The 13,870-nt window shown below is 34.2% G+C and overlaps 1 protein-coding gene across 1 annotated transcript in view; it reads right to left on the bottom strand.

Moving 5' to 3' along the window:
- Window positions 1-561: 561 nt before the first annotated feature.
- The window catches only part of LOC136826378 (uncharacterized), a 102,263-nt gene continuing 88,954 nt past the window's right edge, over window positions 562-13,870 (bottom strand). Inside the window, exons 13-14 of the mRNA XM_067083637.1 lie at window positions 6,628-6,782; window positions 562-2,294 (exon numbers count right to left, since the gene is read on the bottom strand). Coding sequence (XP_066939738.1) covers window positions 2,189-2,294; window positions 6,628-6,782 — 261 coding nt within the window. The 3' untranslated portion in view covers window positions 562-2,188. The remainder of the gene's footprint in view (window positions 2,295-6,627; window positions 6,783-13,870) is intronic.

Raw genomic sequence — 13,870 nt, 5'->3', positions numbered from 1 at the left:
AGCTGGGTTTGCATTACTGTATATCAAAAGGCAAAACCAAGTTAGAAGGGGAATTAAAGAGAAAGGCTAAAACGAGTTTATAACAACTATGTAGCATAACTGTGTAGGAATAACTATGCAGCATAACTGTGTAGGAATAACTATGCAGCAAGAAAGCAAAAGTAAAATGTAACAATATAACTTGTTGAATTATTTCAAAATAGGCAAAAAAATCTCAAAACAAAAATTATATTCAACAATGAAAAGAATAATTAAGAATTAAGTCAAACAGCAGGCAGCAAGCAAAAGAGACATGTCTGTCTCAGGCACGGCCAAAAGGAAAAGTGAATGCGTACCAATACATGGCGGGGATTCCTCCCCTACCACCGGTAGCCTACTACCAACATCCACCTTGTTTTTAGTTAAAAGGCCAGCTCCAGCTTGCGCTGAAAGTAAATCCCCTATGCAAAGACCAAGGGTTTGTGTATGGGTAGGAACAAATGTAAAATATGAGGAGAAAATTAAAGTTAATGAACTAAGTATAAGAAAAAAGTAATTTCCAAAGACAAATCATACACTTCATTAATCACCCTTTTGTCTTTTATTTCTTCAAGAAATGCTTCAGTCAGCACTACTGTAAATACAATAAAGTTCCTTATTATTAATATAGTAAACTTATGAAATTAGCATAAAAATGTAAAAAAATATTACCACTGAACTATATATACATTTTAAACGTTATACTCGGCAGGACGGAATGCTTAATGGTTCTAAACATCAATTATAAGGGCCCCAAGTATTATTAAATTGGAAACCATAAGGGTACAAAACAGAAAATCCATAAAGTTTAGGAAAATTCTTGAAAAAAAGAAAACAAAAATAGTACATCTATTCAAATGTACCAAAAATCATACTTTCATTTAAACTAAGTTTTGAAAAATATTTGATTAACTGTAACAATATCTTAACTGTTCAATCTTGTACACCATACATAGTCAAAACTTTTCAAACCTGTACACCATACATAGTCAATCAGTTATTAATGGACGGATTACATTATTATACCATATACAGTCACTAAATACTGGACGGATTGAATTTGTAACTGTGTGTATATTTCACTAATATATTACACTTACAGCTTCCAAGCACATGGACAGTTTTTTGTTTTGTTTACAGTAGCTATTGTAAAATAGAAAAATAATCTAATCTGAAATATACAAAAAGGTTTTTTTAACACAGTAAATAAATTTCAATTTCAATTCTCACAAAAATTATCTCCAGGAATTATTTGGAACATTTCCTTGGATATAGCTCTAAAACTCAAGCTTCTGATTCTCCAACTGCCAATTATATGATCTCAAATGTCAAGCAACTTGACAGTGAAAGTCTGACAAGGTAAATCATTTTTCCCAAAAACGTTAAATGGATTTTGTAACTACCTAAGCAATAATCCCACATTACAATTTTAAGTAAATTATACATGTGACATTAAAAATAGCATCATCAAAACAAATGATTCTACAGTATGAAAATGATTAACAAATGTTTAATTCCAGATCTAAATACTGATCAGTATAACTTTGAAATGACAGTAGCATTAAGTCTTAAATTTTAACATATATACAATTTAGCCCTTAGAGAATTTTTAAATTTGTCCTGTATTGCAAAGGAAACTGTTATTAATACTGAATTATGAAAATACATTATTTGTTATAGAACAATACAAACACTTAAAAAAATTACCAGTACTGCACAAGGCACAAGACTGAAACTTTCTTCAGGAAAGCCTTACTTGATTAACATATCTCTTCAAATTTGACATAAGAAAACCAGTGGAGGCAACTTCAAGGAAGCCTTACTTTTATTAACAGATATCTTCAAGCCTGACAAAAAAGAAAATCTATCTACAGAAACAGTGATAAAATGTTTGGCAATTATTATTGTGACATACACAATGTTGTGATAGACCTCAGTAAAAGATATTTACATTTCATTTAACATCTATAACAACTTAATCAGTTTATCCATACCTAAAACAAAGTTGTCCATACATGTACAGGTACAGTATGGTCCCACGACAGTAAGAAGAGAAAATGAAAGTCAATCTTCAAAAAAAAAAAAAAAAAAAAAATTTGTTTTCACCAAATTCAATATTCATCACTTATATAAAATTACTTTTCACTACAGTTCCTACACTTTTATGCACCTAGTGCCGACGGAAAATGAAATTCAGGACAAGTAGTGTTACAATTATTACGAAACTACTCTCAATGCTGCTTGCTCCAGCCACACGACACTTCAAAAAGTCATACCTGTTGAAAAGAAAATTGCTTGAGAATAACAACTTTCATTATAATTGCTCCAAAAAAACACAAGTGCCCAAGTATATTTCCCATAATGCTCATTTCTGAATACTGAGAACAAATAGTTCCCCTTGACACTTTGTCCCCAGGAATACAATAATTCAACAAATTTAGTAATAAATTCTACTAATTATTTAAGTTACACTAAATTCCTTCAATACTGGAACTAGTTGCTCATTAACTGAAAGATCACCAATTATTTCTCTCACAAGAAACTTTAATTTCATGTACTCTTACAAATTGCTCATTAACTGAAAGATCACCAATTATTTCTCTCACAAGAAATTTTAATTTCATGTACTCTTACAAATTTCTTTCTTATTCCAAAGTAATCGAACAATGCAAAGGAAGACTGGAAAGATTACTATCAATTCTAATTGTTCAAAACTGAAGATTATATGTACAGTAAACCCCCTTATTCGTGGTCTCACGATTCACAGACTCACCTATTCACGGACTTCTCTATGGAACATATATACACATTATTCGTGGAAAATTCGCCCATTCACAGTATTTTTCACTGAGAAATATTCACTAATTACTGTATTTTCATATTTTCATGACTAAATGCACTGTTTGTGATAAAACTATTAAAATACTCAAGTATAAGCATTTTTAGTTTTTTTTTTTCTTTCTTTTTGAACTATCAAAATAGGGTTCTAAGTGTCTTGAGTGGGGTTTTAAGTATTCGCTGATTTTACCTATTTGTGGGGGGTTTACTTTACTTGTAAGTGTCCATATTAGTGCTGAGTCATACAGCCTTATGTACACATTGTAAATTTTGCTCTGTGGTATTGGGACATTTTTATTTACCCATAATCTAGACACCTCTTCATTGCATCCATGCTGCAGTTACTCTTACTGATCTTTCCAACTCCTGCTTCACAGTTCAAGATAACCTCTGGGTAACTGAAATGCTCTACCTCTTCATAGACCTACCATCAATAGGGCTCTCAATTCTCCTCTCTTCCCCATTTGCTCTTGTGATACATTTTGAGCAGGAAAAATCTTTTACTTCACATATTATATTTCATAATCCTGAGCACCTTTATCAGGTTTCCACATACAGTACTCTAGTAAGCTCGGGGACAACCAGCTCTCGTACTGCTTTTATTAAGTCACTTGTTATTCTAGATGGTCTTGGGGCATTCCTTTTTTCATCTTCCCAAAGGTCCCTTTTACCTCTTCATCTGTTAAATTATCTACTGGACCTTTTACATACCGAAGTTAATTTTACAGTATTTTCTTCATTTAGAGGTTCTTCAAAATACTGTCTCCATCAATCCAGCACATCTTTATTTCTGACCTGAAATTCTCTATTTTCATCATTTACATACTTTGTCCAACTTAATTCTTTCCATTTCATCAGTAACCTTGCTATTTTTAATACTTTCTCTTTTCCTTGTGTGTTAAGATTCTAACTCCATTTTTCCCAACTACCCTTCTTTGCAACTGCCACCTGTCTTTTAGCCTTCCTCTTCTTTTCCCTGCATACATCTCTATCCTCTTCCAGGCCTTGAAAGCTTTCTTCTCTTCAATTAACATTACTATATCTTCTTCCAGGCCTTGAAGGCTTTCTTCTTTTCAATTAGCCTTTCTATACCTTTTATCAGTAGTTTCTAACACAACCTTTTTGATTCTATATTTGCTGACACTCATTTGAAAATACATTCGTCTTTCTCGTCATTCAATTCCATGCTATCCTTATGACTAGCTCCTTTGGCCTTCATTTATCTCTTAACCATTAAATTAGCTTACAGCAATCTAATCTATGCTGTGTTAAGCAAACCTCACCAGGTAAAACAGAGCAATCCTTTCTTCGGCATCTGTACTTTTCATCATAATAAATCTAAGTCTCACCTTCTCCCTCTCGTATGTTATCTTTTCTCTGGGTTCTTGAACATGTCCATCAGTTTTGACAAAATTCCATTACAGTTTTTACCTCTTTAATTCTTTCTCTTGACCTGTATCTACCCACATCCTGAAAACTAGCTCTTCACTTTGTTAAAACACTTTCCAGTTTTCATCCCTAGCTGTCATCTTGACAAGATGCCATCTTCAGAGCTATACTTAAAACTCTACTCCTAAATGACAAGGACAGTTGGGGGATCTATAGAACTTTCGTAAAATAAAATGCTAATTACTTAGGTCATTCATGGCTATTTTCCTTTATTATATTTCCAACTGCTGGGTCTGTTTGTTAATCTGACGGATAGACCACTTTCACAGTATCCATCAGTATTTTGTTTCTTATTTTTTGAGTGAGTGCCATGTTTCAATTTTTTTCTTTCAAATCATGTACTTTTGTTTATAAGCTTTATCGTAGACCAACCTTTACATCTGTTAGTGCTTCACATGGATTTGAGAAATCAGGTAATTTTTTATTCATCAGTACAGGCAGTCCCCAGGTTATGTCAAGGGTTCTGTTCCTATGCCGCAACGTAACCGAAAGATGCCCAAGACATCATCAAAAATCGTAGGAAAACCTTACTTTTAATTCTTTTGGTGTCTTAAAAACGACATAACCTGCATTTTGATTGAACCTGCATTTTGTTTGAGCTTTTCATAAAAAAAACTCCAAATTTTGACCATTCTGCTGTTTTGGAGCCATAGTAAGTTAAGTTCTAGCCTTCCATCGGACTGGCGACGTAAACCGAACATGCAAGGTGACCCAAGAAATAATTTTTGATGTGTATACTGTCTGTTCTTCCTTTATTTGTATTAAATTTTTATCTACATCTCTTCACAAACTTTCTCAATAATGTCTGATTAGAGGGTTTGTGGCAAGGGTGACTCCGTAAAGAAAAACCAGATGTTTATGACCTGTGTCACACTGTGAAACAGGTAACATAATAGAAGTCCCTCACTGAAAGACACAAGTTGGAGTCTGTCACAAACTCAATACTATAGTATAGAATTTATTCATGTGCCTCCTAAAAAAAATGTTTTCAGCACATTATCAACCCCAGGGCAATACTGTATTTGTAATCTCTGGAACTGCACTGTTGAACAAACAAACTGGTTTACATGGCAGATAAGCTTGCAAATTCTGTCAATCTTTTGACTGTCTCTGGCTGAATTTATGGCTCCACTTACCAGTATACCAAGGAACTGTTCATCTTAGCTAATATACTCCTGGGACAATCAAGTACCTGTTATCCAACATTCATTAATCACACAAACATTTAGTTTAATGAATATTTTTTTGCAAGGTAACAACTCACTACATCAATTTCTCCATTAAGGACAAAGAGGAAAAATTAAAAACTTTCAGCAAACAAATGATCCCACTGACCCACGAGTGTAGAGCAACTTGGTGTAGCAAGGTAGTCACAATCATCCTTACATAATATCAATTATCACTTGTTTAAGTATATAATTTGTATTATATATACCAAATCAAGCAATGTAGTATATAATTTATATTATATATACCTAATCAAGCAGCAAGGTGTAAGTAAAATAAAAAGCTTTCTTCTTTGTATGGAATTCATAAGAGCAGTTCTGAAACACAAGTACTATAAAAAGTGGACATTTGTATTACTAAAAAAGGAATAATATAATGCACCAAACATTCCCATATTAATTCAAAATTCCTAAAGGTTATATGCCAACAAATAGTTTAATAAATTAATGTTTTCAAAAGTTTAAAATCATGTCTATTTTATATACTTCCCAAATACTTATGGCATATAAGAACATTTATATTATTTATATTTTTGTTCTTGGTGGATGATGATGTAGATTTGTGCTAACACTCATGCATACTGACTGCATTGCACATCATTCAACTTTATATGTCTTTGCACTGTAAAATTAGGCATCATGAAGAAAGGGTAACTGAACATACAAAATTCCCAACAGCTTATGGCAGTCAATCACAGTGCTTGCTTTACTGTCCTCTTATTATCCTTCTGCATATAAGATAATGAAAAATCTGTTATGCCTGTATGTAATGACAAGGGGTGAAAACTTGTAAAGCCTTAACCCAAAATTTGGTAAAAAGTCCATGTTTATATGTATTTGTAATATATTTGACAGCTTCTCCCTCCCTCCCCACTTATTACTCATATGGATTCCGCTTGCAAAAACTGGAACTCATTTTTTTAGTGACATCCATAAGTTTATACTGTTAATCACTGACTGGGAACTGAGACAAAATTTTTTCACTTGATAGTTAAAATGCTCAACCTTTTCTAAAGTTTTACTGACCTTTGTTGAGTAATATTTTCACTATATCTACAGTACTTGGTAGTTTTTCACACAATACAAATTTACTTACCTAGTCTTCTTGTCACGGACAATATTCAGAAACTCTGCCTCCATCAACTGACCATCGAAGTATGTGATGGGATCTTCAAAAGGATACTCAAACCCTTGAATACATTCGCACTTATAACCACCCGTGTCAAATCCTCTACCTTGGATGGGCACACACTGAAAAAAATATTAACATTTTTCTCTTACAAAATGTAAAAACTGTATATTAACCCCTTCCCTTACTATCCTGAGTATACTTGTGAACAATGACCATGTACTTTTCTTACCATCATGAGAGAGCTCATTCATCTCCATAAAATATCTCTACTTATTTTTATGATCCAATTGTACTTGTTCTTTGATGCACTCTGATTTTCTATCCTTCCTCTCCCACTAGCGAGCATTCATTTTTTCAATAGATGGCAGTGGGAATTGTTTATTTTTATGATCAGAGCTCTAGGTGTCATATGGCCTGGGAGCCTTCTGATATACATTTTCACTTTCACCACATAAAGAAAGGAAAAAGAAACTATGCTCTATTTTTTTCCATCTGTCCACCCGCCTGTGGTGTTCGCGCATGGTAACACTGCGTCAGGGGCTTTAAATAGTTACGCTATGTGTAAGTTTTATGCAAATAAAAGGATAACTGGGTGTACATTTGCAACTGAAAAGTGGTTTAATAATTTACTGTATGCGAATTACATCATTAATATTCGAAATAGGATATTGTTATTATTGTTGAATGAAAGCTGCCTTTTCAGGGTGGCGAATGGAACAGCCAAACGCAATGGTGGGAAAATTGCTTCTCTCGCTGTTCACTACGGCAAGATGTCAACTTTATTGGACCACACCTACTCTGCTACTAAGCTATGTGTTACGTGCAATACTTCATTGCACGTAAGTATATCAGTATATACTTTAAATTTTTATAAAGTGCATTTTAGCCAGATAGGCCTACGGGTGGAGTATGCTGTTCCGTCTCCCTTTCCCTCCCCCTCCAGGACCGTAATGCAACTTATGCATATCACTCAATTGATAAAACATCTGTTCGCCACTTCATTTTTATGGGGAAGTATTCGTTTTTCATCATTCTTTCCCGAGACCATTTTTCAGCCAAGAATATTAGGGTGGTAATCATACACTGCTGACAATATCTTTACGACGAGTCGAGTTATAAGGAAAAACAATTAAGGATTTTTTTACATAAAAGTGTCTGCTGCCGCTGCATGATTCTATGGTAATTCCTCACTTCTCGTAGTTGACTGAAACACATTTGTAGCTACTCCTCTTATTTAACGTTACAATTATGTTAAAAAGACGTATCAGTGCTAGGCTACATGTTATTAATAAATGAATATGTAAACAAATGTAAGGCTCCTTTGATTAAGGGATTACCACCCTAATAGTCTTGGCTGGAAAATTGTCTCGAGAATGAATGATGAAAAACGAATACTTCTCCATGAAAATGAAGCAGTGAACAGATGTTTTATCAATCGAGTAAGTTGCATTACGGTCCTGGAGGGAGGGAGGGAAAGAGGGGGACGGAACAGCACACTCCACCCGTATCTGGCTAAACGCACTTTATAAAAATTAAAAGTATATATTTATATACTTACGTGTAATGAAGTAACACGTAGCTTAATAGCAGAGTAGGTGTGGTCCAATAAAGTTGACATCTTGCCGCAGTGAACAGCGAGAGAAGCAATTTTCCTGCCACTGCGCCTGGCTGTTCCATTTGCCACCCAGAAAAGGCAGCTTACATTCAACAATAACAACAATATCCTATTTCAAATATTAACGGTGTAATTCACATACAGTAAATTATTAAAACACTTTTCAGTTGCAAATGTACACCCAGATATCCTTTTATTTACATAAAACTTACACATAGCGTAACTATTTAAAGCCCCGGCTGCAGTGTTACCATGCGCGAGCACCACAGGCGGGTGGACAGATGAAAAAAAAACGACTATAGTAGCAATAACCATAAAGATCTAATAAATTCAGATGAAAATACCAGTAAACATTCATCTTCAGATTCTGTGGAGAGTTCAGAAGTTATAGCAATGACATGGAAAGACAAAAGAAAAGAATGAGTCACAGTGCAAGTATGGTGGAAACTGAAAAACAACAAAATATCATTAAGAAAGTTGAAGTTGTTATGGACTATAACAACATAATGGTTGGCATTTTGGACTATAACAACATAATGGTTGGCATTTTCTATTCTCTGTAAACTACTGTTACCTCCACCATATAATTATCCTGTGTAGAACATCTAAGAAAGAAAATTGTTAAAAATATTTTTTGTCACACATTTGCAAAAAAAATGTGAATGATGAGAGGTTAATTTCATAAAAAAAAAATGCTATAACTTTTGCTAAATACATATATAGCTTCAATTTTCATACTGTATTTGTTTTCCCTATTTTATGTACCATAAATTACTTATTCATTATCAATTGGTTATTTTTGTTTCCCCTATTTTATGTACCATAAATTATTTACTCATTCATTATCAGTTGGTTATAGGTAACAGTAAGTCATGCTTCTTGACTCTCACAGCTTGCCTGAAGATTCGTTCTTAAGTGAAAGGTATAAAATAAAATTGGATAAAGTCACAAGACATTGGCCAGCTAGATTGGAACAATCCTGAAGGAACAAATGAAGAGTAAAATGCAGAAACCAATGCAGTTGGAACTAAAAGGACTGCAAGGAACTTTTAATACTATCTACAATACGCCATGCGTAGCATATTGTAAGTTATCCTCCACCCTTATTGGTAATTATTTTTATTAAAAAGCAGAACTTAAAAATTATTAAAAAAATTAAAATCAGTAAAAGACATTTTTAAATTTGTTTTTCAGAACAGCTGGAGTCAGACTGCAAAGTGTAGCCTTTCTATCTTGGGAATTTTAGCTATTCACTTGGGCTAAGAAACCTACTGTACCTCTGAATAATGACAGAAGCCTCATAATTTTAAACGCTTAAACAAACACGCTACTTAATATTATAATATACCATGCTTTGAAAATATAAATAAAGGAGTTTGGGAAATATTGTTTATATATACCTAATGCTGCATTTTACCACTCATTTCATAACAATTAAAATTTACTTTTACCGAATGTGGTGAAAAAAAAAAAAAAAATTTTTTTCACAGCCTTCCTATGGTATCTGGAAATCATTAAACTGAACCCAGCCTTACTAAGGCATCTGGAATTCATTAAACTGAAACCAGTCTTAAAGCAACAAAATGTAATTTTTTAAAAGTAAAATTAACTTCTCCATACAAAGCCATTAATTCAAGACATCTCGGTCCTTAAAAAGAAAATGGCAGTCAGCTAGTAGTACATGTCCCATTATTTCAGGTTTTGGACTTCTCACTTATTGCTCCATGAGCAGCAAAAAATTATCATAGAGATAGGAAGTGGAAACTCACACTATACGTATATTGTTTAAACAAAATAAAATTTGTTTTCAAAAGTTCACGCTTCACCTCAAAACCATTACTTATAACTAACAACTAACCAGAATCTCTACTTAAGCGGAATGGACTGAGCTCTTGAAAAGCCCAGACCTGGCTAAGGGAGACCTGTGGAAATGCCCAAGAGCTCTTGGGACTAATATCAAGCATCAGAAACTTTGTCTCTAAAAGACTTACTAAAAAAAAACTATAACACAAAAGTTTTGGTTATGAAAGCTGGAGCAGCTCAGGTCACAATTCCTGCACCCTTAAAGGGGAATTCACTTAGGTGAATCTGTCTCAAATGTAAATGGAATTGTTTCATCTAGCAATGGTTAGTGCCTTCTCTTTGATCTGTTGGTAGTCAGAAGTAACCAACATCAGCATAAGTAATTTTAGAATGCCTCTAATAACACTTCTTGTAACTACAATGCAAGACAGAAACAAACCTTATCACAACAACTGCTACTAAATTTATGAGTCTTACAAAGCTAAACTGTAGGCATTGCAAGCCTTACCAGATAACCAAAAATACCTTAAGTAAAGCCTTACCAGATAGCCAAAAATACCTTAAGTAGAGTATCACTATAGAGTTCTAGAACAGGTAATAGAGTAAATATTTTTAATAAACACTGATAAGACAACCAAGTTAACATTCTTAAATTCATACAGCTGGCCTGAAGGGTTTGTCCGTGATGAACTTAATTATGTCTTATTTAATTTATTACAGCTCCTTAAATATTTAAAGGTCGGACAAACTGAAAATATTGAAGATTCTGATAAACTTTGCTGGTTCAAAATTGGACAGTCAATAAAGGCATGTTAAATTGGCAGTGTTATTCCACATTCTGGGACATAAATCATAAGGGCCATTCAACTATTGCTCATGGGTCAGAAGTGTGTGACCAGTTCAAAGACACCACAAACCAATAGCTGGTTTAACCTGCTTTATTTTTGTTTTTGTAAGATTCATTATTCCATGTCTGTCATTTACTTAAAACAACACAGTGATAGTGATTGCAGCTTTGGCTGCTTTACCAGCACTTTCAACTCTTTCAGTGCCTACACAGGTATGGCCCCAACATATCTCAATATTTACAATCTTTATATATAATTTTTATAAGAAATTAACTTCTTGGGAAAAAGGATTTCAAGACAAAAATCTGAAGGTCATCTAAAGCCTTTCTAAAGTTACTGAAAATTAGATTTATGTGGCAGTATGCTTTTAACAATCTTAACTGTTGGCCATAATGCAGAAAATTCTGTTGTAAAAATGGAAGAACTCTGGGTAAAGTAAACTAGCTTGTTTCATTAAACAAAACTGCAGCAAGTCCTACACCAACGGGAGATTTGGATCCACCTGTATAGAATACAAAATATGAGCCCTAATGTGTTCTACTGCATTGCTTATGATGTTCATGGGTGGTGTGTATGTACAGTATAATTTCTAGACAATGTACTAGTAGATATAGGTACACACTTTAAACCTAATACAAAGAAGAGGAAATTCTAGTGCTGGTGAAAGTGTTGTGTTGTTTATATTACTGGCCCAAATATTCTGCTACCTCTAATTATATGAATGGTGATGGATGGCTGCTTATAAAAAATATCTCTTGTAAACCTCTTTGGTTGGTAAGTCACTTGTCTGAAGAGAGAGAGTGAGTGAGGAGGGTTGCACTTTCAACATGTAGGGTTCTGTTTGGAGATGACTTGAGTACTCCAGTGCATATACTGAGTCCTTTGTTATGAACTGGATCTGAGCTTTTAATGCTGAGTCTGATGTGAATGAAATGACACATACTACAAAGAAAACAAAAGAATGAAAGGTGAAAAGAACAAAGGCAATCTTAAAAACATTCCACAACTACTTGAAATGTCTGAGGACTTCATAAAGTAAATAACATTCTTTCAGATGCATAAAATAAGTGACTCAGCCCATGCTTGCTGACATGACCCGATTTTCATCCGACGTCACTTCATCCAACGTTGCTTCGTCCACATCTTTTGGTCCTACGTCTTTTTGTCCAATGATTTTTTTGTCCAATGACTTTTTGTCCAATTGTGAACAAACTCTTTAGATAAAACTATAATGAGCCTTGTTAAAGGCATCTTATTACCGTTCTCATACTCTTAGATAAAACTATAATGAGCCTCGTTAAAGGCATCTGATTACCATTCTCTTTCCTTTAACGAGCCTAGTTACAGGATTGTTATTACCATTCTCTTTTCTTCTGTTAAAAGTTGTTATTGTATTGTTAAAACCTCATGATAACGCAGTATACTCATTCTCTCTCCTAAGTCTGGTACTATACATACAAATTGCTAAAATTTAATGTAAACTTTCTGAATTTCCCCATCCCGAAATGGCAAAGTTCATTATGTCGACCAAGAACATAAGAAATGTAGTTGATGAAAGTAATTACATCAACAGTTTTCATTCAAGTGATACAAAACTAGGAAAAGATTACTGGAGATGTAAGAAAAGAAGGCTGTGTTCAGTGCAAATTCACATGGTAACAGAAAACAATGAGCCAAAAATTAATTTTCTACTGAGCACCTTCATCCAGCTGATGTAGATTCATTAAATGCTAGAAAAGCAGTTGCAGAAATTAAGCCTGAAGCAGCAGAAAACAAAGCAGCAAGTTTGCGTAGCATAATAGTGGCAGGGTTTAGGCAACTAACAGAAAATACTTGCTATCAACTTCCTAGGTTGCCCCAACTTTCAAGGACTATTCAAAGGTGCCGACAAAAAAACCTTGGATTTCCAGCTAACCCAGTGGCTATACATTTTACTATTATGTCATCATTCACCAATTCATTATCAATCATATCATTAACTTATATATTTCACCATCATGGTGCTGAATAATCCTGATGGGTTCCAGTGCTTGGTCTTCAAGACCTAAATTTCATAATCAATCAAATCTATACATGGTTTTGAAATACTTGACGAATATTGTAAATTTGATAATGGCAAACAGTTTCTGAGATATGATTTGGGTGCGGAGGATCAACAGAGCTTACTCGTATTTGCATCATAAAGTGCTCTTCGGGATACAGAATCATATCGTCATTGGTCGTGTGATGGAACCTTAAAAACTGTGCCAGAATAATGGTTTCAACTGTTTTCCATTCATGTACAAGTTAAAGGTAGCAGTTTTCCACGGGTCTTTGCATTACTGCCAAATAAAACAAAGCAGGCATAAGAGCAATTGAAAATTATGCAACCTAATGCAGATATGACATTTTTATAATAAAATAAAGTTTTATATATACTTACCAAATAATTACATAGCTATAGTTTCTACTTACGCGGCAGCTCAAAATTCAAAATTCGCGGTAGCGCTCTTTTGTTTTGAGTGTAGGTATGTTGCCCCGCCCACTTTCGGGGAAGAATAGGTACAACTTAGCTAAGGAGCTCAGTTCGTTTATGCTCTATGTCCATGAAAGGGGAGGAAGGCGGGCTCCGATCATGTAATTATTTGGTAAGTATATATAAAACTTTATTTTATTATAAAAATGTCATTTTTATATATGTAATTTACCAAATAATTACAAAGTCGAATCCCACATTGAGTGGAGGTGGGATGAATGGACATATACTACCCAAAAAACTACTTGATATGGGGGGTAATTTGGGATAGCAAATTAGCTAGCATCTTGGAATGCTTGTTGAAACCTTACCTGGCGAGGGAGCAACAGCAGACGGGTACTGCCTCTGGTCGTAGCTCCTCTTGACCTGTAGCAGTGAGGCGGTAGAGCCAAGAATCACCTCTACTGAGTGGGTGCTTTGCAACGT

This window comes from Macrobrachium rosenbergii, chromosome 40 (genome assembly GCF_040412425.1).
Source record: "Macrobrachium rosenbergii isolate ZJJX-2024 chromosome 40, ASM4041242v1, whole genome shotgun sequence".
Classification (NCBI taxonomy): Eukaryota; Metazoa; Arthropoda; class Malacostraca; order Decapoda; family Palaemonidae; genus Macrobrachium; species Macrobrachium rosenbergii.
Note: the sequence above shows the minus strand (reverse complement) of the source record. Positions and strands in the feature narration are given on the sequence as shown.